At 41.2% G+C, this 27,429-nt stretch overlaps 1 protein-coding gene and 1 pseudogene across 2 annotated transcripts; one reads left to right on the top strand and one right to left on the bottom strand.

The window, feature by feature from the left end:
- Positions 1-7: 7 nt before the first annotated feature.
- Positions 8-22,355, top strand: YME1L1 (YME1 like 1 ATPase). The gene is made up of 19 exons (XM_081834619.1): positions 8-238; positions 2,477-2,608; positions 5,030-5,192; positions 6,152-6,250; positions 7,312-7,421; positions 8,327-8,474; positions 8,736-8,819; positions 10,238-10,320; positions 11,565-11,655; positions 12,603-12,755; positions 13,611-13,743; positions 14,714-14,776; positions 15,257-15,369; positions 16,261-16,416; positions 17,565-17,716; positions 18,622-18,748; positions 18,853-18,926; positions 20,033-20,119; positions 20,591-22,355. The coding sequence occupies exons 1-19, from the start codon at positions 206-208 to the stop codon at positions 20,732-20,734; spliced, it is 2,145 nt and encodes a 714-aa protein (XP_081690745.1). The 5' UTR covers positions 8-205; the 3' UTR covers positions 20,735-22,355.
- A 2,929-nt stretch (positions 22,356-25,284) lies between these two features.
- Positions 25,285-27,280, bottom strand: LOC309325972 (patched domain-containing protein 3-like; annotated as a pseudogene). Its single transcript has one exon. The product of its transcript is annotated as a patched domain-containing protein 3-like (transcript).
- Between the last annotated feature and the right edge of the window lie 149 nt (positions 27,281-27,429).

Below are 27,429 nucleotides of genomic sequence, written 5' to 3'. Positions count from 1 at the left end.
ATCCGGGCTAGCGGACGAGCGTTCGCGTCGGGTTCGTCGCGGGCTGTGCCGGCGGCAGGAGGCGGCCATTTTCCATGAGAGCGGAGTAGCCTCCGAGTTCCCCTTTCCCCCTGTCCAGGAAGAGCCCGGAAGGGCCGAGAAGCGAGGCCCCGGCTGAGGCTGCGGAGAGCGGGCCGGTCCGTCTGCGGGGCCGGAAGTGGCGACGATGTTTTCCTTCTCCACCACGGTGCAGCCTCAGGTAAAGGCCTGGCGGGGGGAGGGCGGGGAGTCTCGCTCCGGGAGGAGCAGCTATTGTTCTGCGTAGCTACTCGGGCTGCTGGGAGAGCCGGGCCCAAGATGTCGCCGGCGGCGGCTGGAAAGAGATCTGGGGCGGAAGGAGAAGGGGCCGCCGGCTGCCCGGCCACTTAGAGAGAGGCGGGTTTCGCGCCGGCTTTGCTCAGGAGCGAGTCGAGGTTTCGCGACCCTACAAGAAGAGCCCAGCTGGATCCTGTTTCCGAACAGACAGCTTCCTCTCGCGAAGCCCGCAAACAGCCTCCAGAGGACGCGGATTGGCCTAGTGTCGAATATCCAGGGCTCTGCTGCTACTGAATATGGAGGTTCTGCTTAGCCACCCGTGTTTAAAATCTCCGTGGGTCGCGGCGCCGTTCTCAATGTTATCACCTTCCCCTTTAAAAAAAGTAATCAGCGCAGCATGTCTTTGGAAATTAAACCTCCATTTGCCAGTTCGGACGCTGGTGCTTGTGAATTTCATTAGACCCCATTAGAAAAGGGACAGATTACTGTATTTTTCCGTGTATAAGACTATATTTCCCCCCAAAACTTTTAAAGTTTAAAATTGGGGGTCGTCTTATACACGGAATGTTTAAAATATTTATTTCTTAATTTGGGGCTCCAAAAATTGGGGTCATCTTATACACGGGAGCGTCTTAGATGGGAAAATATGGCAGCCATGCACCTTACTGAGTGACATTCAATGTCATGCAAATAGACTTCTCTCAACCCCTTTCTCCACACAACCCTCCACATCTGCACTGGAGCCCCCCCCCCACCTCAAAAAAATTAAACTCTCTGAAACAGGTTTGGGGGAATAGCAGAGCTCCATTCCTCCAGTCTGTTTACTCCTAGAAAAACACTATTGAACTTTATCAAATGCTAATAAAATTATGAATCTTTGTTTTACCCTACCTGCTTAATTGTCTTTTATTCTGAACTAAAAAAGCCCAAGCACTTCAACTTTTCATTAATAGCATTGTTAGACACACAAGTTCTAGGTAGGTCTTGGATTTAAAGGTCAGTTGGGTTGGTGTACAGTAGAGAATAAAGAATTTTATTATTCATTTAACAAAATGTAGAAGATGCTGTTTAGTTGTCATGGCTAGCAACTGTTGGTAGGCTAATCGTCCATGAATGCTTTATATGGTTTAAAGTGATGTTACGTTGTCATGTTTAAAGCTCTAACATCTCAGAAAAGCAGCTGCACCCTTCCTATCTAATGCTGTACAGTGGACGCTCGGGTTGCGAACGTTTTCCGTGTGGGAAGCACCTTCGCAACCCGCAGCCCTGCATCTGCGCACGCGTGGGTTGCAATTCGGCGCTTCTGCGCAAGCGCCAAAACCCAGATGTAACCCGTTCTGGTACTTCCGGGTTCGGCACGGTGCACAACCCGAAGCGTCTGTAACCCAAGGTATGACTGTAGTTGCCTTTTTGAAGAACTGTGTATGATGTAACATTGTCTATGGATGACATTTATTGCATTCCTACGTAGAATGCTTTTGTTGGGGGGGGGCACCAAATCATGCACTGATGAAAGCAAGATGGGGCACAAAACAGGTATGTCAAGTTTCCAGTTAGAGTAGTATGTAAAGAAATGTGATGTTATTTTAAAAGTACAGTCGTACCTCTTGTTACGTCAGTCTCTGGTTGCATGTTTTCAGGATACAAACACGGCATTTCCAGGTTTTGCCATAAAAGCATGCACAGAAGCACTATGGACCTCGCGTGCGCAGAAGCCGTGCTCTAGTTGCAGACTTTTTGGGGTGCGAATGGCCGTAACTAGAGATACCACTGTATGTTCTGTTTTGTTGAAGCTTATGCACTTAAGCAATTTCTTGTGATCAGAAGAAACGCCAAGGAGAGAAGAGCCCTGAAGCAAAAACAGTAGAAATTGAAATTGATCAATGTAATACTAAATTACATTGAACCTTGCCTTTTTGTAAATATCAGGAAATTTGCGAGAGACTGTTTCACCTAATAAGCAGGGCACTGGTTTCTTGGTTCTGAAGGAAATTAACTATTTCCTTGCAAGAATACATTTATTCTTTTTAAAAAGTTGTTGCTTTGTGTAATAAAAAACATGCCCAAAGCATTGCTTACAAAAATTAAATAGGAAAAAAGATTTCTGTTGTAAAAATTCAGATTAAATTAACGTAGTAATTTTAAAGATAGTGCTTTCACATAAACTTTCTTTTATTACTAGGTCACAGTTCCATTGAGTCACCTCATCAATGCCTTCCATTCACCCATAACTCCAGCTCCATCATTTGCTACACCATCTACCCAGTGTGTACAAAAGGAAGCAGCTCCCGAACATGAGGTACAGAATAGTGAGGTAAGAATTCTCTGATAGGCGTGATAGATTTATTTGTGTTTGTGTATCATTTAGAGTGATTTAAATTTGCTTGGTGCCTTACATGTGGCATAAAAAGGAATCTCATAAAGCGAATTTTGATACTCCTTTTAGTATTCTATACTTTGCTGGAACAATCCAGATGGAGTATTATTATTATATACAAAACTCCCCACTTAGTTTTGAAAAGAGAGATTTTCCTGATATGCAAGTATTCATTTGTGCACAGCTGATTAAATATTTTTTGTGCACTTCAGTTACAAATATAATGACAATTGTTATTAAAATTATTACCCTGTTCTGCTGAAGTTGCCTTTTTGAAGAACAAGACAACTTACCGTATTTTTCGCTCTATAACACGCACCTGACCATAACACGCACATCGTTTTTAGAGGAGGAAAACAAGGGAAAAAACATTCTGAATGAAACAGTGGATGTATCATTTTTGGGCTTCATGCTGTGGCCACAGACATGTGATCTGATGGTGAATTTGGGGTGACCCAATGCAAAAATCCTGAGAATTCCTGTGGATCCATGCTTTGTAACCACGTTTTTGCACCATTGCAGCCCCAGGCAACAGTGGGTGCGTGATTTCTTTGGTGCAGGCTGTAGCCATGGACATGCTATGTGATCTGATGGTGAATTTGGGGTGACCCAATGCAAATATCCTGAGAATCCCTGTGGATCCATGCTTTGTAACCACATTTTTGCACCATTGCAGCCCCAGGCAACAGTGGGTGCGTGATTTCTTTGGTGCAGGCTGTAGCCATGGACATGCTATGTGATCTGATGGTGAATTTGGGGTGACCCAGTGCAAATATCCTGAGAATCCCTGTGGATCCATGCTTTGTAACCACATTTTTGCACCATTGCAGCCCCAGGCAACAGTGGGTGCGTGATTTTTTTGGTGCAGGCTGTAGCCATGGTCATGCTATGTGATCTGATGGTGAATTTGGGGTGACCCAATGCAAAGATCCTGAGGATCCATGTGGATCCATGCTTTTTAACCACGTTTTTGCACCATTGCAGCCCCAGGCAACAGTGGGTGCGTGATTTTGGTGGGGCAGGCTGTAGCTATGGACATGCTATGTGATCTGATGGTGAATTTGGGGTGACCCAATGCAAAGATCCTGAGGATCCATGTGGATCTATGCTTTGTAACCATATTTTAAGTGGGGAGCGAAGGAAAAACAAATAAGGGACATGAGAGGGGTGTGCAGAGAAGCAGCTGGCTAAGAATGCAGGAGAGGGATTTAACGGGAGAGAGGAAAGAAAGGCAAAAGTTTCCCCCCACCCAAGCCAGCCATCTCCCTCCCTCCCTCCCTCCCTCCCTCCCTCCCTCCCTCCCTCCCCCCCCTCTCTCACTTCCCCCCTCTCTCTCCCTCTCCCCCAGCAGCACCCAAGCACAGAGAGGAATTCCCCTCTGCTTGCCTGGAGGGGAGGGGCTTTCCCTGCTCTTCGTTCTGTTTCAGCAAACACAGCAACGAAACAGAGGAGGGTGAGCAGTTAGACCCTGAGGCAGAATGCAGGAAAGCAGCCGCTTCCTCTTTTCAGTTTTCCCTTCTCCGTGAAGAAGGGACCACACATTCACTCTATAACACGCACAGACATTTCCCCTTCCTTTTTAGGAGAAAAAATCTGCGTGTTATAGAGGGAAAAATACGGTACTTGGTCTCTAAGGTGCTACTGGACAATTTTTGATTTTTTTGGGAAGGATTCTTTTAAAGACTTTTTAAAGAACAAAATCATTTTTTTAAGGACTTGATTCTTTTAAAGGAATTTTTTTGGAAGAGTTTTTTAAAGATGTTTTTCAAGATTTTATTTATTTCAACTACGGCAGACCAGCACAGCTACCTACCTGAATCTAGAGATTTGGGGTTGCAGTCCTGCATGCATTTACCTGAGAATAAAGTTCAGAGTTAACATGCATAGGATTGTATTGCCAGTTACAGCAGAAATTATAACTCTTTGAAACTGTTAGTTTATGAGAATAACTGCTGTAGAGCTACAGCCCTTCAATTTGAATTAGCGATGTATATTTTGCAATATGGTCACTGATAATTTCTTGATGTTTGAAACCGCACCAAATGAAGGCTTTTTATTGTACATAGATACTGCTTTCATTTGCTTTGAGTAAAGAGCAGTGACTTCAACTTGGAAATTGTATTTTGGAAATTAGTGACTGCACAGTTTAAACAATTGATGGAAATAAGTTGATATTTTGAATAGCCTTAATGATTGGGGATTGCGGGAATGAAATGGGAAAAGTGTGCGTGTTCCAATCTGCTTCTACTTTGGGGACCCTTTTTAGAATCATAATAGTTGGACATTTCTTCTCTTTTTCTTGTTTTGAGTAATCTGATGTTCTTAAACATTTCCATTCTTCATCTGTTCTTTTTACAGCCAGTACTTAATATACGAGACCTAGGACTTTCTGACTTGAAAGCTAGCCAGTTTGATGAACTAGTGGACAGGCTACTACCTGGCTATCGTGTAGAAAACAAAATCTCTTCACACTGGCAAACATCGTATATATCTGCACAGTCCTTCTTTGAAAATAAGTATGGTATGTCTTAGGATCTTATGGCAGCGAAAAGTTGAATCAATTACTGAATTGAAGCCAAGGCAGCATCACATCCCACCTCTTAATATATGGTTCCAGTGAGATGCTTGCTTTCTGCTTCATTTCCATGCTTATTTCTTCTATGAGGCCCCTGTAATGCAGGGATGGCAAAGACATTTCAGCATGAATCCTCTTTCCCTTCTGGGCATCCTTCAGGTGGATGTAGGAGTGTGTGTGTCATGCCTCTGCTGAGCAAGACTAGAGGCAGAAGTGGGCAGAGCAACAAACATGAATTTGTGCACCACAAAGTAGTTGCACAATTGTGTTATTAGACATAAAACACATATTCCTCACATCAGTGGCCATAGTTAAGAGCAATAAAAAACATGCAAAGAATGTGTGCACACCCATTTAATTCTATATGGGACTGTACCTGAACTTAGACATGTAAAGAACCACTTCCCTGATTTCATATGGTGAGTAAGAACTTTCTTGAGGCAACTGAGTACTGGAGCTTTTATATACTTAAATAAGTGTTTCTTTTACAGACTGTTGACATACTATTAAGTACCAATGTAGTTCAGTGTGGGCTAGTAAACATTTTTGTGGACCTTTTTTCAGGGCTGCTTTTCATAATATTACAGCGACTGAATAAAATATTATTTGCAGCCTAAGAATACAGAAAGCAATCTTGTTCCCAAGAGGAAGCTCTGTTAAGCACAGCAGGACTCACAGATAAATGTGGATAGGATCAGCATGTTCATTTGAGAGTGAATCAGACTGATTCACTCTCAAATGAAATTAAAAATGTGAAGTTTATTTAAGTTATATATGTTTTGAAATAGATTTTGGAGACTCATTTTATCCTGTAAAATATTTTAAACCTATAAAGTTTTTTCTAAAGCCATTGTTTAGCTTAGTGATTGCAAAATAATAATAATGTTTTTATGGTAACTCCCTAGGTTTCACAGATGTCTTTAGTGTCTTGCGCTCATCTTACCTGTACAGACAGCATCCTAGCCCCCTCCAGAGTGTATGTTCAGATCTTCAGCGTTGGCCAGGTATGAAGTAAGAATATTCTTCTTGATTAAATTGATTTATCTGGCTGAAGAACGTAGTATATACTACAAGATGAATCCTGAGTTCCCATCAGTGGAACTCTGCTCATGTGATGCTTGTTAGAGGAAGGTGGTTATTCTCCCTGACTAATTCCTGTGCCTCTGAAAAGCTGTTCCAGAGGGTTGGAACTTATCCCTGCTTCACAGGAGGTGGACCTGGAGGCTTGGAATGGGACAACTCTGGATCCAACTCTCTAAAATTACTTATAATTTATATGATATAGATGAAAGTATTTTGCCTTTGAACATATTTAGAGTATATTATTATCTTTACTCAGTAGTCATAATAATTAGTTGTATTTTTGAAATTTTACTTTCATTGGCAGTGGTTAATGTAACACTTGTAGTGACAGTCAAGCCTTCTCGGATTTCTGTTTCTCACAAGTTTAGAATTCTTGACTGAACTTTATTGAAGGGAAGGGAGTTAGTATATTACCTAACTAGCAATTGCCTAACTTGCAACTGATGCTGGTACTCTTATTTGTCTGTTATTTGCCGTTTCTACGAAGTTTGGAGACTCCACAGGAGCTTCTGTACATATGAATGTTCTGTATTTAGCAAGATCTTAGAACGTATACATTTCCAAAATGTCCTTAAAAATTGCTTGCTTGAATAGAGAGAATTGTTGTTGCTATAGGATGGCGAGTGTTGCTATTCTTTTAAATAACATAACTGGGATCCAAAGAGCAGCCTGAAGGGTGCTTAATGGGGGGCTGAATTTTCAAATTTGAACAGCAGCCCCTTCCCTTTTCCCGTGCTGTATTAAGCTGCTTTGAAACTCCAGATATTTTTGTATGTGATTGTGTACAGCATGGAGGAGTACTGTTTTGGGGGAACTACTCAAAACACAGACACACCCACCCACAACCAAAAGCACAGAACCTGGTGTTTGGTTCTTTGCATAGTCTGTGTTTCACGACTTACACTAAAAAATTAAGTAAGGAAAGAATTTGCATAAGAATTTCTGTTACGTTATCTTGAAACAATGTGTTATGTGTTTTAAGTTTTTATTCAGACACGAGGTTTTAAGACACTGAAATCAAGAGCAAGACGGCTGCAGTCTTCATCAGAACGATTGACAGAAACAGAAAATGTAGCGCCCTCATTTATAAAGGCAAGTCTAAAGATTTGTGTGTTCCGATCATAACCTCTTCTGATGCCTGTTTCATACGGTGTCTTAAAAAATACCTGACCCATTTAAAAATTGGAAGCCAAGTCCCTCTTCTCAGGTGTTTGTAGACTGAAGTAATTGAGGACAGGTAAAAGGGGATTGAAAGGGAGGGATCAGGAAGAGATAAGGGATTTATGAATCGTGATGGTAGTTAGGTTGTTAGAAAGCTGATGTAGGAAAAGATGGGTAAAAGGGATAATTGCTGATAGGAGGTATACAAGCAGAATCCTTCTGAAATACGTAAATGACTAACTATATACCTTTTCACATCTAGAATGTTAACAATTTCAGCTGAATGGTACTGTAACCCAAGCACTGTAAAATCCAACAGACAAAGAATGTCCTGGAGACTGATGGATAGTGAGATTTCACTGTAATTATTTGAATTGCTGCACAGAATTCTAGGGTGCTGTCCAGTTACAGTAACCTGCTTGTACAACAGAGTTTTGCTCACACCAACTTTCCATTCCTCCCCACTCTGGTCTCCTGCTCTGGAGGGTTCTCCGTCCCGGGCAGGAGGGGGTGCTTCAAGGTGAAAAGGGAAGTCTCGTCATAACCACTGCCACAAGGTTGGCTCTCACCCCGCATGATGCACTTGCAAGCCTTTCCCTTGCAAGTGGTAGCATATAAAAATTGAAAAGGTCAATGCATGCTGAACCTTAAGAGAGAGGAGAGTGCTCTTCTGCTCATGTTCTGTCCCCTGTTTCCCATATGCATCTGGCTGGCCACTGTGAGAACAGGATGTGAGAATAGGTAACCTGATCCAGCAGGCTATTCTTATTATGTGCCCAAAAATCTGACCCCTGGTTTAAAAACTAATGCAAGTGTTTTCTCCATCAACTCCTTAGGGTCTCCTACTGAGAGATAGAGGACCTGATGTTGAAAGTGTAGATAAACTAATGAAAACAAAAAAGATACCTGAAGCTCAACAAGATGCCTTTAAAACTGGATTTGCAGAGGGCTTTTTGAAAGCACAGTCACTCAATCAACGTAATGGTTTGTTTGTCTTATTCAAAGTGTTCTGTTTTGTATATGCGGTGTTAGAATGGTGTTACAGGTCGCATTTAAAATACACGGTAAATGAACCCCCTTTGTGCGGTATCCATATATGGTAGAAAAATAAGAATTAGGCAGCAGGTTCTTCTTTGTCATTGTCCCACAATGTCATCCCCTTATCAGTTAGTCTAGCTGATTCAGTTTTCTTGGATTTTATACAGTACAAAAATTGCTTGCCTAATATATATTTTTCTTCTTCAGATTCCATAAGACGAAACCGTTTCTTTGTCCTTGTTCTGATTCTGCTTGGCCTTTATGGATTGTCAAAAACTCCTTTTTTATCTGGTAAATTCCCCTTTATGGATACTGGTTTGTTAACTTTTCATTCTTCTTTAATCTTTCATTTCCTGTTTTGCTTTGTAAGCCACAGTGATCCATGCAACGGTTACCTCCAGGCTTGACTACTGTAATTCGCTCTATGCGGGGCTGCCCTTGAAGCTGTCCCAGAAACTCCAGCGGGTGCAGAATGCAGCAGCGAGGCTCCTCACGGGGTCTCTGCCATGGGAGCATATTCACCCAGTGCTTTTCCAGCTGCACTGGCTCCCGGTGGAGTACAGGGTCAGATTTAAGGTGCTGGTTTTGACCTTTAAAGCCCTTCATGGCCTAGGACCCTTGTACCTACAGGACCGCTCTCCTGGTATGCCCCACGGAGGACCTTAAGGTCCATAAATAGCAACACCCTAGTGGTCCCGGGCCCTCAGGAAGTTAGATTAGCCTCAACCAGAGCCAGGGCTTTTTCAACACTGGCTCCAGCCTGGTAAAACGCTCTTTTTCCTTTCTCCTCCTGTGATGAGGCTGCATTTTTGTGTTTTAATGTTGTATTTTAATTTTGTTTTTAAGTTGTATTCATTCAACTTGTTTTTCTTATAGTTTGTTAGCCGCCCTGAGCCCGGCCTTGGCTGGGGAGGGTGGGGTATAAATAAAAATTATTATTATTATTAGTCTGTTATTTTAAGTCTAGATTAAAATCACAAGTTGAATGAACTCAAAAAGTGGTGTACGCTACTCCATGTGAAAACATCTAGTGGTCTTTTCTCTGAAAGGAGTAATAGTTGGGGAAATATATCTTACTAAAATTTGAACAAGAATATTTCATAGGCCTCATTTTTCTTAGGACAGTTGAATAGTTAGTTTTAGCAGCCTAAGTAGTTGTGTCTCCTACTGCTTTTCAACACAGTCGTACCTTGGTTCTCAAATGGAATCCTTTAGTTTCTCAGATCAGACCATTATTTTTAAAGACAGATTTGTATAGATCTGGTGTGTCATAGAATTACATCTATGGATATTTCTTCAACATTCTTCCAACCCAAGTAAGTTCTTGCATTTCTTCCAGAAGCTTTGGCAGTGAGTTCAGTAAAGGATCATTGAGAGTTCCTCATTGTAGAGATTTGGTGTGCAAGTGATATGATTCAGATGGGCATGGGGGTACATTGCACAAGTCTTTATAGGTATAAATATCTGTTTAGCTGGGACTCAGTGAATGGCCTGATAGTATTTCATGCTGAATCATTACTGCAGCTAAACAGATGTGGGCATAGTCAGTTCTGAGAGCCACATGTAAGAGTGAGATACACGTGAACTAAATAATTTATTTTTTAAAGAAATGCTTAGTTGAACATTGGTAGGCACAAAAATTGCTATGACAAATGATACTGACAAAATGACTTGTCAGTACATTAATCTGTTTTAACCTTTGCTTTTAGTGCGTTTTCGAACAACTTCTGGGCTTGATGCAGCTGTGGACCCTATTCAGATGAAAAATGTTACCTTTGAACATGTCAAAGGGGTAAGTTCAAATGCTTGATGTCCACCAACTATTGAATTGAAATTCATTTATGTAATATATTGATATACCACACAATACTTAAAACAGTTTCTAAGCAATTTACAAAAAACAGCAAACAGTGACACACGGAAGCCACAGTGTAATGCAATGCAAAATTTGAAGAAAACTGCAATAGATCACTATAAAACATAAATCCAAAAACAAGCACAGCAGCACATGTTGAAACATTTTTAGGGTACAGGATCCTTCTTCAGCCTTCCTCCTGCTTGTGACTGACAAATATAGAAACCACTGCCTGTGAATACACTCTGACCTCACACACATCCACAGACTTGCTTTTCCATGTGTATGGATCATGCAATAAACCCAAGATGAATATTGGAGTGGGTCTACCAATATAGTTGGATGGTGGCCTCTCACACTAGCTTTTCTTTCTATAATACTTGCCAATATATGATGTGCCTCTTGTTGCTCAGCTTCTGGCAGCTTATCTTTGCTGAGTCAGGAACTATTCCATGATGATGCAGTGTAGCGTTGCCAGCGTAGGCGGCTACATTCTCCATTTGCCTCCTGTAATGACTAAATTCCCCTCTGTTGATTTTCACAAAATAATTACCCATGGAAAACAAATTCTACAGATGGATCCCTGTTACTTTTTTTATAAATCAGACGAAACAAACTACTGCTTCCTTACATGCACCTCTGAGTATTGTGTTTTCTCTTAAATTGTTCCATCATGATCTTCCACGTGATCACAATTGAGGTTTAATTGCTCCCCCCCCCCCAGCACTGTACTCTGATAAATTATGTAGGAATTAGTTCTTTTCCCCCTTTTACAGTTCTAGAGGCTTTACCTAGTATATGTTATTAACTGTATGCCTTGGTTTTTCAGTAAATGTTTTATGTTAAATAAACATAGGCCAGAGACCAGTGTAGTTCTGTATCTGTTGTCCAGTGGGACTTCGGACTTTACTTTCTTAAAATAGCAGCCTTCCTCTTGCCACAGGGCAAACTGCTTTGGGAAGCATGGGAGTTTCCAGGCCAGCTGACTATACAGCAGGGAGCCTTGTATTTTAAAAGAAAAAAAGTTATACTGGGGGTGCACATGAGCCTTTGGCTGTGCTTAAAAATAGCTCAGGATTGTGACCACAAGTCTACCTAAAGCTAATTTGGCCAAATTATAAAACAGGTCTTTTAAAAATATTGGTATAATGTATTTATTTTTAAATTTTAATTGAATGAAGGTTGAAGAAGCAAAGCAAGAGTTGCAAGAGGTGGTAGAATTCTTGAAAAATCCTCAGAAATTTACTGTACTGGGAGGTAAACTTCCTAAAGGTAAGTATGAGCTTTTGATTATTGATAGATGCTTTCATGGGGGTGTTCATACCACTTGTTACATTGCAGTCCTATTTGATTTATGTGAGGCAGGTAATAATGTGTTGTCCCTGAGAGGGATATGTAACCTCATGTGCCTCTTTCATGAACATCGTTAAAATCCTACAGCAGGTATTCCTCCACCGTCAGAGGCATTCCACAGGGTCCCCTCACTCCCCCAATACACCCCTGCATTGTAGGATAAATTATTCCAGTCCTGACATACTGGGAAGGAAACTAAAAAAAGAAAACTGCAAAGGGAAAGGAAGAATATATCCAAAGCAGGTGTAGAAAAAGGCAGTTTGTCCACCTTTGCTACTCCTCTTTTTTGATTGCTCTGCCCTTTGTGTCTTTTAAATTTGTATTTAGTTCACCCTCCCCTTTTGTAACTCTTGTGAATTAACTTTTTCACTCAGGGGAGTGTGTTTGTTGTCCAGATTTTCTTTATGTATACTCTTTGTATTGGGTGGGGAACCTCTGGCCTTTGGGCCTAATTAAGCTTTGCCATTTGGCCCAACAGCCTAATGACCTGACATCATGTATGATATCAGAACCGGCGTGGGCTGCTAAAAAGGTAGCTGGGCTCTTCCAAAAAGGGCTTCTGAAGTTTACAAAGAGCAGTACAGGTGATGCTTTGAAATCCTGACAGTCAGCTGATTGTTGGGGTTGGAAGCGCTGTGTCACCTGACATTGTGATGTTAGGTGATAGACAGATGGGTGGTCCTGCCCTTATATTAAATACCTGCCAGATCCACATCCCTAGCCTGCTTTGTTGTCCTCCTCCTAGCTGGGCTGAAATCTGCAGTGACTAGAATCACTTGTTGAGAAATTATAAAAATTGGGGTAAACATGGGTGATAATCAGTTCTCCGTATGCTTTGTCATAATTTTATTTCATTCTTTCCCCAGGTATTCTGTTGGTCGGACCACCTGGAACTGGCAAAACTCTTCTTGCTAGAGCTGTGGCAGGAGAAGCTGATGTTCCATTCTATTATGCCTCTGGATCAGAATTTGACGAGATGTTTGTTGGCGTTGGAGCCAGTCGTATCAGAAACTTGTTTAGTGAGTACAACTTAGTTTTCCCTTGAACATTGGCTATTTTCATGAAGACATGTATACCTGAAGGAGCATCTCCACCCTTATTGTTCAGCCTGGACACTGAGGTCCAGCTTCAAGGGCCTTCTGGCGGTTCCCTCACTGCGAGAAACAAAGTTACAGGGAACCAGGCAGAGGGCCTTCTTGGTGGTGGCACCTGCCCTGTGGAACGCCCTCCCATCAAATGTCAAGGAAACAGACAACTATCTGACATTTAGAAGACATCTGAAGGCACCCCTGCTTAGGGAAGTTTTTAATGTCTGATGTTTTATCATGTTTTTAATATTCTGTTGGGAGCCACCCAGACTGGCTGGGGAAACCCAGCCAGATGGGTGGGGTATAACTAAACTATTTATTATTATTATTAACTTATTTCAGGAGTGTGGATGAACACACTTTGAAATCTAGCAGTTTCTTATTGAATAAATGCTCTTAAGCCTAAGCTCTCTATTAAAATAAAGAAGGCTCTAGCAGGCATCAGGAAAATTCAAAAACATTCTCTTACTATTATCATTATATCAAAAGTCTGAATTCTGTCTGAACAGTTGTAACCCAATATATGTATGTATATATTCATTCATTCCAGTCTGGACCTTTATCATGGGTCCATTGTTTTATCCCTAATTCAAAGAACAGTTGTTTTCCTTTTGACTGTTTTCTAGCTAAAATAGCAGTATAGACACCGAAAAGCTATTTTTCTGGAAAAGTGCAATTCATGAGGGTAGCCAGAATAAACTTGTGAATCTCCTATTAGAAATGTGTGAATAATACAAAATGGTGTTTGTAGTATGAAGAAATAAATTTGACATGTTGCATTCTTAGGGGAAGCCAAAGGAAATGCGCCATGTGTTATATTCATTGATGAGCTGGATTCTGTTGGTGGCAAAAGGATAGAGTCTCCAATGCATCCCTACTCAAGACAGACTATAAATCAGCTCCTGGCTGAAATGGATGGGTAAATACTAAATTTCTTTCTGAGCCAAGGGATTATCTGTTATATAGGAACATCAAAATAAGTGGGGTTCATAGGGAGAGGTGTGTGGCCCCCCCAAGCAGTAAAATAATTTGAAATCTGATATGTCACTTGGAAAGAATATCATAGCCATTTAAGGCATGTTCAAATGCCTGGTATCCCCCTACCTAGCAGGGTAGCCAAGCCCTGGGAAACCCCAGATTACTACACTGCCCAGCAGCCATACAGTTTATACTGATGCTGCTATTCCAACTAGTTGGTAAGCTGCAGCACCCTCGTCTGTCTTTGACCAGGGCACAAAGTGGTTGTTATGCAAGCAAGGATTGTCTAGGTGCACAGCATAGCATAGTTTAGCTAGTAGGGATGATGCCTTGGGGGTTACACTAGAGTAGCAGGTCTACTGATCATGCTTTGGGCTGGTGTCACTAATTACAGCCTACCTACAAGCCTGTTTCGTCGAGCCATTTGCCTTGATCACTTCTAATCCAGATTTAGGACATGTCACTCATAACTAAGCTTTCAAATCTGCAGCCATAAGATGGCCATGAAAAGAGGATAGATTCTGAGTTCTCTGAATACCAGTTACTGAGGGGCAAAAAATGGGAGGGCATGCCCTGCTGCGAGGCTTCCTCGCAGCATCCAGCTAGCTGTTGTTGGAAATGGGATTTTGATCCTTTGGTCTGGTCCAGCAGGTCTGCTCTTACATTCTTACTAGTATTCTTCTGGCATGGCTGCAGATTTCCAAACAAATGGATGAGCCCCACTCTGGAGCCTTAGATAGCTTTGAGTCATGCCCAATAAAGGGCTTGCAGTGTGCGTTAAGCCCTCAATGGACTGCATAGACATTGCTGTACTCATTGTAAGAACAGAGAAACTTTTCACACCAAAGTATATTAACAAAAGCTCTCTTCTCTCTCTCTCTCTCTCTCTCTCTCTCTCTCTCTCTCTCTAGCTTTAAACCCAACGAAGGCGTCATTATCATTGGTGCAACAAACTTCCCTGAAGCATTAGATAAGTATGTGTGTGTGCGTATATATGCATAAAACGTAACTTTGCATGGTTTGATTTTGTGCATATATGACTTTGAAAAGTGTAGGTCAGTAATAGCTATTAAAATTTACATGGTACTATTCTTGCATCATGTCTATATTTTTATCTTTGAAGGCAGCACTCAGAAGGACTAGCCCCTTCTAGCTATCATTATCAGGAACAGCCAAAATGACAGCAATGGCAGCCGGAATGCATCTATGAAGTGTTGATTCATAAAGTACCTTTTGCCTTGGGGGTTCCTGTAATCCAAGGAGGATTGTGAGGGTTGTGTGGAGGCCATTTGCTTGTGTGAAACAATTTTTAGTAGGTCAGAAATATATTAGCTGCTCACTTTACCCCATCATGTTCTTAACTCTTAAAAAATAAAAATCTTTTAAGTCATCTGGTTAGCAAGGATCTTAAATATATTGAATCATTCACAGAATTGTTTTTCCTCCCCAATTAGTGCTTTGATACGTCCTGGCCGCTTTGACATGCAAGTTACAGTCCCCAGGCCAGATGTCAGGGGCCGAACAGAGATTCTGAAATGGTACCTGAATAAAATAAAGTATGATGAATGTAAGTATAAATACACAACTGTTATCTTGGGGGCAGGCGATACAGAAAGTTGTTGTAGAGTGGCTGTAAATTTTAATCTGTTTCTAAGTCGCTCTGTAACCTCTCTAATTTAGAGCTGTGTTTTGAGTTCTGAATCGCCTTGAATAAAACAAATCTCTCTGTTCCCCTTTCACTATACTGAGGAATCTGAAATGGCTATAGCTTTTTTTCCCTTTTGGCCAAACTGGATCAAATTTAGGGCACATGAGCTATTCCAGTGGATTAAAGCATGCTAAATTGCAAGCAAATAGGTCCAGGGGCTTTTTGAGAGGTGGGGGGAGTAAAACAGATTTATTCCCCCCCCCCAATAATCTAATTGGGTGGTGGTGGATAGGGAATAACTTCTTAATAAAGAAAGCATAACTGTTGATGTGCTTTAGCAAAGAACAATTCCAAGCTCTTCAGTACTCCACAGGCAACCTTTTGGACAGCCTCACTATTTTCAGTGTCCACAAACATATAGGAAAATATGGAGCTATAAGGTAAAGAAAAGTATAGAAGCACAGAAACACAAGACTTTGTAGAGGACCTGATCTGTCGGTTTATTGACATTGTGCTTTGATGTGAGGAGGGGAGGAAAAATCCCAATTCACTCCAGTTTTTGGCCCCTACACAAAACCCCTAGTTATTACATGCTTGTGATTGAAATTCAGAATCTTGTCACCAGTGGGAGCCAGAGTCTTTTATTCTGCTTACAGTATTACTTGAATAAATCCGTGCTCTGTTCTTGATCCATATTGTGATTATAGTGGCAATAAAATTAAAGTTTGCTTTAATGTGAAAAGCAGATTTAAAGAATATTATTAATTTCTCAGATTAGGTTGATATAGGACTTTGTGTGTTTTACTGCAGCTATTGATGCAGAAATCATTGCAAGAGGAACGGTAGGATTTTCTGGAGCTGAGTTAGAAAACCTAGTGAACCAAGCTGCATTGAAAGCTGCGGTTGATGGGAAGGATATGGTTACTATGAAGGAGCTGGAATTCTCAAAGGACAAAATTCTTATGGGTAGGCTATTTCTGAATTTGAATTTCTTAATTCAGCAAGGTAAGTATTTTGACCTTGGGCACTTCATTGGAGTTAAGTTACAAATACAGCGCTTACATGCTATACTGAGGGTTTTTGGGTTCTTGAAGTTCAGAGGTAAGGAACCTTACTTGTGACATGGAAACATAAAGAACCTAAACATAGCTTGCCTTTGAGGAAGCGTGTTTCAGAACCTGAATGTGTGCGTAAAATCTCCTGGAAGCAGGCCCAAAGGTTTATTTGGTTTCTGTAACCTTGAATCCTCTGACCCAGGCGTAGGCAAACTCCGGCCCTCCAGATGGGACAATTCCCATCATCCCTGACCACTAGTCCTGTTAGCTAGGGATGATGGGAATTGTTGTCCCAAATATTTGGAGGGCTGGAGTTTGCCTATGCCTGCTCTGACCCATCATCCTGTATACCAGAACCGTTCGCGGGCCAGATCCAGAGGGTGATTGGGCCGGATCCAGCCCGTGGGCTTCAGTTTGCTGATCCCTGCTGTATACCAATACCTAGCTCTTCTTTAGAGTGGATCCTTATAGTGTCCATGCCACCTATGGTCAGGTGGGAGAAACCAGCAGACTTAAGAGAACCCCAAGGTTTGCAGAAATACAAAGAAGGGGGGAACCCCCAAATGGCCCAGTAAAGACAGAACATGCTCAATAGCCATGGAGCTCTGATTGGTGGTTGACTATTGAGAATAAACAATAACAAACTGTGGGGTGGGGTGAATGGAATGGAGTATTCTGGAATGGAGTATCCTGGCTGGCACCTTGAGAAGAGCATTCCCCAGTGCAGTGTTTTGCTTGTTCTCCCCCTTGGATATACTAATAGCAAAATTTAGTGCTGAGTTATGGCTGTGGAGCCCAGGTGGGACTTCTGAGCATGCGCAGGGGAATCTCAAGGTTTGAAGAAGTAGAAAAAATAGTTAGAGAGGAAACCAATAACGGGACAAAAAAACCCCTTCAGAACAGTTCAGTGAGGACTGAGCCTACTAAGTCTCCACTTCACTGTCTGCATGGTGGTGAGAAAAGCAAACAGGGTTGTGGGTGTGCGTTACGAATAGAATGGAGCATCTGCTTGCATTTGGTCACTTTTCAGCTTCTGTGATTTCCTTTCTTTGATTTCAGGCCCTGAGCGTAGAAGTGTAGAAATTGATGATAAGAATAAAACAATTACAGCCTATCATGAATCTGGGCATGCCATTATTGCATACTATACTAAAGATGCGATGCCAATCAACAAAGCAACCATTATGCCACGAGGGCCAACACTCGGACATGTGAGGATTTTGATTTTGTAGAGAATACCCACTTTTGACTAGACTTTGACTGCTTTACTGCTTTACTTTTTCAACAGAGCTGGTATCAAACACCTGGCAATATATTTCCATAGTATAATGTATTTGAAATGAGAACCTGGTTGGTTGCCGTGGCATTCGTAACGGAGGTTCACCTTCATTACATAGGCGCCAGGCGAAAATGTTTCTCTATAACCAAGCCTTTGGCTGATTAACATCCTGCGGCCTTTTAAATGTGTTTGAAGGGAGGATTTACTGGTTTGTTTTTGTTTTGCTATGTATTATATGTTTTCATTTTGTATCTTTTTGATCTGAACCACCCTGTGATCTTCAGTTGAAGGGTGGTATACAAATTTAATAAATAATAATAATAATAATTGCCATTTTAGAAATGTTTTCTGTACACCCTGCAGTGCTGTCAGTTCAAAAAAGACATCCACATTGTGGATTAAAACATTCATTCATCTGGCTCTGCTGCATTTTGAACTTTGGGACTGTATTGCCCAAATACGTGCACAAAATTGTTTCATAGCAGAGTTGGAGGTTCCCTAGTCCTGCTGCAGGGCCTGTGTGTAGAAGGGCTGTTACCTTTAGTGTACCGTAAGCCAAGATTGGCCATCAGCAAAAAGTTGCTGTTGATTTGTTTCTCGCTAATATACTGCATGACCATGACAGGTCCGGACAGAGCCTGCAAGACTGCAGGTGTCTCCTCTTTGGGAAGCAGGTTTTAGTTTGGGGTAGAGAAACCAACAAATGTCTCAGAAGAGTATCACGGCTGTTAGTATCCTCTTAACTCGCCTTTGTTTCAAGATTGTCAAAGCAACTACAAAGTGTAATTTGCTGTTTCCATGAACTTTAATCTCTGCTCACACAATTTTGTATTAAAGGTGTCTTTGCTGCCAGAAAATGACAGGTGGAGTGAAACTAGGTCCCAGCTGCTTGCCCAGATGGATGTTAGCATGGGAGGAAGAGTTGCAGAAGAACTTATATTTGGGGGTGATTACATCACAACAGGTCAGGAAAACCCCGAAAGAAACAAGATGTTTAACTTCAAAATGTTTAACTTCAAAATCTGAATTACTTTTGTATAATTTCTTCTGTTGTTGTTGTTCATTTAGGGGCTTCTAGTGATTTTGACAACGCTACTAAAATAGCAAGGCTCATGGTGACTAAGTTTGGAATGAGTGAGAAGGTAAGATCTAAATATCTCCTGTTTGAGTTTTGGATGCTGTCCTCTTTTCTCTCCGCATTGATTAGGAGTCCCTCAGGACGTGGTATCAGATCCTTGTATTAAATTGCTGTTATCCCTCTCTGGATCTTTAGACGGTAGTGCATTATAAAGCGAAATGTACGTTACAAAGCGAGACTGTGTATGTGACCAACTCAGCCTTACGGATTATCAAAGATATGAACAGTGTGGGTGAATAAGAAACACATTTTGTCATTTTTCCTTGGAGATTATACAAAGCAATTTACAGTATGGGCTTGACAAAATAGTAGTGATAAATGAGACACTGCTGCTCTCCTGGCCTCCCAACGCAGGGTCACTGGCACTTACCAGGAGGGGTGGGGTGAAGCATGGGAGTATTAGATTAGGGCAGAACAATGGAGCCAATCTTCCCAAGCTTCACCCCACCTCTCTTTCCCTCTGTGTTGGAAGTCAGGAAAGCAGCTGTGCCCCACCCACAGCACCTCACCAGCCACTACTGTATATGTTACGCTGCCATGTTCATTTCACAGCACATTTGGGGGGGTTGCTCTATACCATAGGGAGAGCTCAATCAAGCACCAGAAAGCATTTGCTCCTTCTGCCTGTATTCCCTTATATGTTTTGTTTCCTCCTGGTCTGCCCCTTCCTTTCCGTCATCACGGATAGTGAGATTTCTCTTAGATGCATGTTCTTTGTAATCTTTTTAAAAAGCAAGAAGTTAAGACGATGATTCAAAATTAATCAAGTGTGAATAATTTAATAGGATTATCCCCCAAAATGTGTGATCGGTGACAAAAGCTGAGGTCGTATACACTTACAGGGAGTAAGTCCAGTTGTGGACAGTGGGACTAACTTTTGAGTAGACATGATTAGATTTATGCTGACAAGCTTCCTCCCATCCAGATTTAACAAGAAAGCTGTGATATAGTGCTGGGATACTTTTGTGTACAGCCACAGCTGCTTAAATATCAGACACCTTGAGGGCCTGTTGCAACACAGTAGATATTATTTTCTGGGATATTAAATTGCACCACAATTGCAATGTAAAATGTCTCTTTCTCTTGTCTCTTTCTTTTGCTTTCTATAAGCTTGGTGTCATGACCTACACAGATACAGGGAAACTCAGTCCCGAAACCCAGTCCGCAATTGAACAAGAAATAAGAATGCTTTTAAAGGTAAGAAAAAGTGTGATGGAATAACTGGAATAAATACTGGGTGAATAAAGTTTTCCTTTCCTTGGGTTTCATGTGTATATCTAGTAAACCATAAAAATGGCCTAAATTCTAATTCAGTTCATGGTCCTGTTAAAAGTTCAGGAACTTCCTTTAGCACTTACTAGCAATAGAACGTTCTTCTAGCTCCTTGTTGCTAGTAGATTCCTTTTTCATATTCAGTTATTTATCTACCTTATTTTTCCCTTCCATCCATTGTGTTTCTTACTTGTTTTAAACTAAAAGATTTTATGGAGTCTGGTTTCTGCAATGAGTATACAAGAATAAAATTGAAACGTGAATATTTGTGGCTTTATTGAAAATAGTAGTTCAGGGGTCAATCTTAAAACAGTTTTTAGAATACATGTCTTCGATTTCCAGTTTCATTGCAAATGATCCTCAATGTGTGTGGTTTTTTTTTTTATTCTGTGATAGGAATCATACGAACGAGCGAAGAATATATTGAAGAACCGCACAAAAGAGCACAAGAATTTAGCGGAAGCATTGCTGACCTATGAGACTTTGGATGCCAAAGAAATTCAGATTGTTTTAGAGGGGAAAAAACTAGAAGTGAGATGATAACTTCCTTGTTAAGCGTTCTAATGGATTACTTGCAAGAATGCAGTAGTCTACTTATGCAGTGTAGCTCCCCCCCCCCATGCGTGTGTGGTAATAATCACATTTCTTAAAGATAAGCAATTTGTCTTGTGTGCTTTTGTTACATTTTACCTAACTTTTTGTATTTCCATAGAAAGAGATGCCAGGAGCAAAAGAAGTTCCCACAAGTATAGATAATACGATCTCAGGGTTGAATCCCGCTTCTTTGGAAACCTCAAATACTGATGCTGAATAGTATGTTCTTAACATATCTTCCCTAGCTAATTGCTCCATGTGGACTTGGACATGTTCAATCTTGCGGCTTGAGATCCCTTGAAATGCTGCAGGATTTACAAGTTGCAGAGGGGATGACACCTCCATTTAGTCTTAATTCCATGGGCAGTTTATAAAACCATCACTCATCATTTAGGAAAATAAACCACAGATTTTATTTAGCAGGTCACATAAGACTACAGGAAGCTGGGAACTGGCATTGCTGTAACAGAGCTGCTCCTTGCCCCCCATTGGTCTTCTTATAAATGCCAGGGTGTTGGAATCCTGGAGCACAATAACTGGGCAAAGAAATAATAGGGTTTTCTGTTTGGATGCCTTTAGATCACATGACGGGGGACGGGGACGGAGTGGAATTTAATAGCTATGAAGAATTGCACTGCCTCTTTGGAGTCAGTTGGGAAGACATTTCCAGTTTAGTTTAGGTGGTATGGGGGTGTAACTGCATTGCTCTGAAGGGTGCTATCCTGTTGGATTTTAAAAAATGAGATCGTGTACGGCTGTTTTGAGAGCTCCATCAGTTTTCTTAGAAGGCCGTATTGAATCAGTCGGAGAGTATTTTAGATTCCTCTTTTTGTTCCTTTTAAATCACAGTCCATTTCCCCCAATAAAAATACAATTTTTTAATTTGAAATCTTCCAAGTCGTTTGACCCAGGTTATGAGCACCTAGTACCCAAACAGTAAAATGTGTTCAGTTATCTTCTGAAATGTTAAGAGTTGGGCTAGGGTGGAGTGGGAAACAATTGCTAGTAGTACTAATGTTTTGTGGGAGGATGGGCAGTGGGTGGGTTATTCTCACAACTTTAACCCCTACACTTCTCCATTCAAAATAGGCATTTAAAAGAGAAAAGGTTTTGTGCCAGTCAGTGGGGGGAATGGAAGAAAGTTGGCAGTGAACTTTCAGACTAGTGCTAACATGACGTTGCTGTGAATACAACTTGACAGTGTACTTACTTTTGAATTGGTTTAAGAATTCTTTCAATTCAGCAAATTCAGTGCAACTTTTTTTTTTGCTTTTCCCATTCAGCTAATCTAGTAACACATGGAGGGACCTCAAGACCCTGTCTTAAAGCAGAATACCAAGCTGCTATGCTGACACATTACAAATATACTCTTTGTAGTGACTTACAGTGAAAGATGTGCAAATAAGGCATGTGTGGCACCTTTTTTAAAGACAATAAAGGTTTGTTTTAATTATGCAGAAAGCTTTTCCTCATTGTAAATTGCTTTAACTCTGGTTTCCCTCTTATGTAAATTGAGGTGTACAAAACATATCTTAAACCTGTAAATAAATTTGAGAGTTAACCGAAATGTGGAAATTTTTTAGTGAACTGGATTTCCGAAGAATCTTTCGTTCGCTTCCTTCTTTCAAAATTGATTTGTTTGCTGTTACTTCAGCACGTCAGAGAAAAATAATGCAAGGGGGGAGACAGGAGAGGAAAAAACCCCAACATTCCCTGGCTTCCCATCAGCTGGAAAATGTACCCATGGAAAGTTCCCTATTATACAACAGACTCTGCTCCATCTCAGCAAATTAATATCATATGCCTTTCATGCTATAAATTTGAACTGCATCTGCACACCTAGCTACCATATATGCTAATAATATAAAATTTTAATTAGCAATAGTTCCTACTGATTATCCAGATTTAATACTATTCCTCACAAAAGCTGGGATTCTGAAGTGAGATATCCACACAGCGGAAGTCGCCTTGAGTTCCAGTCACAACAGAGAGACAGCTTAAGGTCCAAAGAGTTTGACTGCTGCAGAAGATCCGGCTTCAGTAATACAGTTTGGGACTTGATATATTCATACACTTTGTAGGCTTTGCAGATAAAGATATGTACAAGTAGAAACTATTTCTGTTGCTCCAGCAATTCAAGACATAACGCAGATTCCGACAGCACTCGCTGACTGACTCCGGACAGCTGAGCAGAGATGCCTCCATCATCTATAACAGGCACCCCTAAACTTGGCCCTCCAGATGTTTTGGGACTACAACTCCCATCACCCCAGCTAACAGGACCAGTGGTCAGGGATGATGGGAACTGTAGTCCCAAAACAATTGGAGGGCTGAGTTTGGGGATGCCTGACCTATACAGGTAGCACTGGACTGTTGCCATAGCAACTGGCTTGGCTGACCCTGACCCATCCTCATACATGGGATGATTTGAGCTCATCAAGGAAATTATGCCTTTTCTCCATGTTTGATTCCCCCAAAAACAAATTCCACAATACTTCAAAGTTATAAGATGTGGAACCGCAGGTAGAGAAATGCATACTACTTCAACATCCCACGAACCCACTAGACGTAATAAAAATAAATAAATGCGAGGACGACATAGGCTATGAGATTAACCCCACTCAGTGGACCAGAATGTGGTCTAAACCCCCCTTTAAATCCATATCAACGAAAAGGAAAGAACTCGCTCTGAAACTCACCTAAAGGTGGTACCTAACACCAAGGAAATTAGCGCTAATACACCCAGGAACCTCACCAAAATGCTGGTGAGGGTGCACCTCCACAGGCACATACCTCCACATGATGTGGGAATGCCCCAAAATCCAACTATTCTGGACAACAGCCATACGAGAAATATGTAAAATAACTAAACAAGAATTAGAAATCACCCCAGAACTGGCCCTACTAAACAACTTCCAAGACAATAATGCCCACTCACATCACAAAGAACTCATAACCCACCTACTCTCAGCAGCCAGGAACATAACCAGACACTGGAGAGGCCTGTCAGGAGTAAGCATGGACCAATGGTACCAAATAGTATGGGAAACAGCCTTACTAGAAAGATTAACCAATAAACTGAAACTGACACGGGGACAAATAGAAGAAGATGCCTTCACCGCGGTATGGCTCCCCTTTATCACACACAGCCCAACAAGATGACAGGAATCCATCAATAGATTATGGCTATCCTGATTCAAAAACACCCACCCAACTCACACATGAAAACAAAGTTCACCAGAGGCAATCACAAACAAACAACCACACCCTAGGCCAACCCCAACTTCTCTCACCACCAAAGGAACACAAGCGAATAGCAAAGAGAACCTGCACAAACGACGCTGACACAAAACCCCACACATACATTAAGTAAAATAGAAACCTGCCCACCTACCATGGCCTCCTCCACCTCTTCTTCCCTTTCCTTCCTAATGTAACACTAATGTCTCAACAAATGAAACTGACCTGTAGAAAAGGTAAATTGAAAAAAGAGACATTGCACATACTTTTGTAAACCAAGAAATCTTGAAAAAAAATACATTAAAATTTTTTTTAAAAAGAAAATATGACACAAGCGAAACTTGCTATATTGTATATTTTGGGTGCTAATATCACAGCATCTTTGGTTTAACAGAGAACATAAGATATACTACCTTAGGCCCCTACAGATCTGGGATAAGAAGGAGGGGTTCCCACTTCAATGGGTGGTATTTCCAAGCAGGTTTGAACTTTGGCGCCAAATTTCTTTTTAAAAAGGCACTGATTATGTATTCCTTTCTCTAAAGCAACCTCCCCCAACCTGGTATCCTCCAGTTTTGCGCTACAATTCCCATCAGCCTCTGCTGGCACTGTCAATGGTCTGGGATGGTGGGAGTTGTAGACCAACAACATCTGAAGGACACTAGGTTAGTTAAATGCTCTAAAGGCACCCTGGGTGACAAAGATGTAACAGCACAGGTTGAAAATTCTCAACATTTCTTCCAGTACATCACCAGTCTCTAACCCAACCCAAATGGAGGCCCATAGTTTACAGCAGGGGTGGAGAACTTCTAGTCCCTAAGCATAATTAGCAGGGGTACATTTTTGTAAACCACTTTGAGGTGGTTTTTTTGTTTGTTTTTTACATTCAATCAGTATAGAATTTTAATGAAATAAATAATAAGGTCTGTGAGGCCTCATTTGGCCCACAAGACTAATTCAGCCAAGCCATGCCTGCCCGCCAGGTAAAAACATGGCTCAACTGAAAGGGGTTTTGAGGTGCTGTCAATCAGTGGAATGGTGGTGCCTCAAATATCCTAAGCAAACTGCTGCGTGCAGGGCTTTGCAACACCTGACAATCAGCTAAACATTGGGTCTTACGAAGCCTTATGAAAAGTGCTCTGTAAGACCCATGTGGGCAAAAGGGCCACCTGATGTAATTGTGATGTCAGTGGTCCTGCTCACTTTCCAAAGTTGGCCCGCAAGTGGTGGGAGAGAGAACACTGAGGAACAACAACAATAATAATAAATTTTATTTATACCCTGCCCTCCCCAGCCAAAACAGGGCTCAGAGTGGCTAATATCAAATATATGACATATTACCATAAAATCAAGCAATCAATTAAAATACATCCTACCTCCTAAAATCAAGTCAGAATCAAAGTAAAATCCAATCAGATGGCAACCTGCAAGGTAGGGATGGGGACCTTAAATGCTCACCAGGAAGAGCCCACTCCTGTCCGCTAGGTAATTAGTTCCATTATCGAACTGCTCTCATTGTAATATTGTCATGTTTACATTAGGCGGTTTCATAATACAGTATTTGTATCTGAGAAAGGAACTCCTCCAGCACTGGAGCTCTGGACACTGACTGGAAGCTGTCTATTTGGCATTTTACTACAAAAGCCGAAGAAAGTTAAGAACACAGGAATAAAAATGAGACCATGAACAGCCCCAAACAAGATCACCAGAAACATTATCTTAAAAAAGGTTCTGAAGATGTAAGAGGATGCCATGGAGAGTACAATAACTCCCAAGATAGTGGAAATAGCTCCCTGCGTAACAGGGTAGCCAAGGAGGTACAAAGCATCCACAGCCTTGTCATTCACTTTGTGTTTCTCACTGGCAACAAAAGCATAGGAAATATGGGCTGAGAAGTCTACTGAAAACCCTATGCAAATTACAAGGTTGATCATGGATATGGAATCAAGATTCACATTCCAGAAGGACATGAAACCAGCTACACCGACAATAACAGAGGCAATAGCAAAGGTTACCCACAAAGAACAAAGAGGATTGGGAATGAGTAGTAAGGAAATGAGTAGCATGGCTCCAGCAGCAATCACAACATTTTGAACTGTGTTCTGAACGATCACAAGAATTGATCAAAGTAAATAAAAGCTGGATGATAAACCATTAATGGTACCTTGCAGTCCTTAGCAAGGCCTCTCAGCTCATTTAAAAGACTCCTCTCATCCACTGCAGTAGTAACATTGACTGTCTGTATGAAAAAACGTGACGCTATTATTTCTGTAGCAATAACATAAACATCCCACTTGAAGTCTGGATTAATCCCAAAAAGGGTGGCTAAATTGTCAATGAAAAGCCTACGGTCATCTATATTGAAAGACATACGTTTAGCGACATCTTGGTAAGTTCTCAACCAGGACACTGATAAATTCTTGTTGACGTAGGATGAGCTTTCTAGTGCATTCATACAGTTTTCAACATCTGCACGGACAGATGAATCCCAATAAGCTTCGCTTTCAGTAACAACCACCATAACCCTTGGGCCGTATTCTGAAAAATATTCCTTTTCCCATTCATAATACTAGATGACATAAGAATTGTCACTAGCTAGATTTCAAAGATCTATGCCTTCGTGGACTTGAGTGCAGGGAAAAATACTACTACCCAAGTACATGAGATAAAGGACTACCACAAGCACCTTGGTCCAGGCGTGCATAAGGAAGGGACCGTAATACTTTCTAAAGAATACATTCATGGGGTGTTCAGTCTCTGCTCCAATGGACTCATCAAAAGACCCTCCTACACAGCACATGTTATATGTGCAGCCCTGAGAATCCTGAGGCTCATTGTTCACTTTCATGAATGTGAGCCAGTGTTTGTTGCTTTCTTCTCATCTCCCATTTAAAGCAAGAATGGCCCCAAGAAATGTCAGGCTATATAAGTAGCAGAACACAAAGGCTGTTCCTGTATAGATGCAAAATGCCTGAATGGACTGGAATGAAGTTGCAATTCCAATGTAGAAGGCTAAAACGTCCGTGAGGGTCGTGATGGTAATGAACACAGCTGCTTCTCTGTAGGTGTCAGCCATTCGATCTCTGACACTGTCCTTCACTTTAGTCTTCTGCCAGCAAGACACCAGGATGAACATGTCATCAACACCAACCCCTGAAGAATGGCAAATATATAACATATTAGTTCCTATATGTCATGCGAGAAGAGAAATACAGTGATATCTTGAAACTCGAATGGCTTGGCTCCCTAAAAAAAAAGGCTCCTTAACGCCACAAACCCGTAGATATGTAAGAGAATTTTCACCCATCAACATACTTAAATATATATATGAAAAATTATGTGCTGGGCTTAGGCTCTGGATCATTTAAGTATTCATTTATTTATCTACATAATTTATTAAT

Source organism: Podarcis erhardii (assembly GCF_964252035.2).
Source record: "Podarcis erhardii genome assembly, chromosome: 12".
NCBI classification, from domain to species: domain Eukaryota; kingdom Metazoa; phylum Chordata; class Lepidosauria; order Squamata; family Lacertidae; genus Podarcis; species Podarcis erhardii.
The sequence above is the reverse complement of the archived record's forward strand: the minus strand, read 5'-3'. Positions and strand labels throughout refer to the sequence as shown.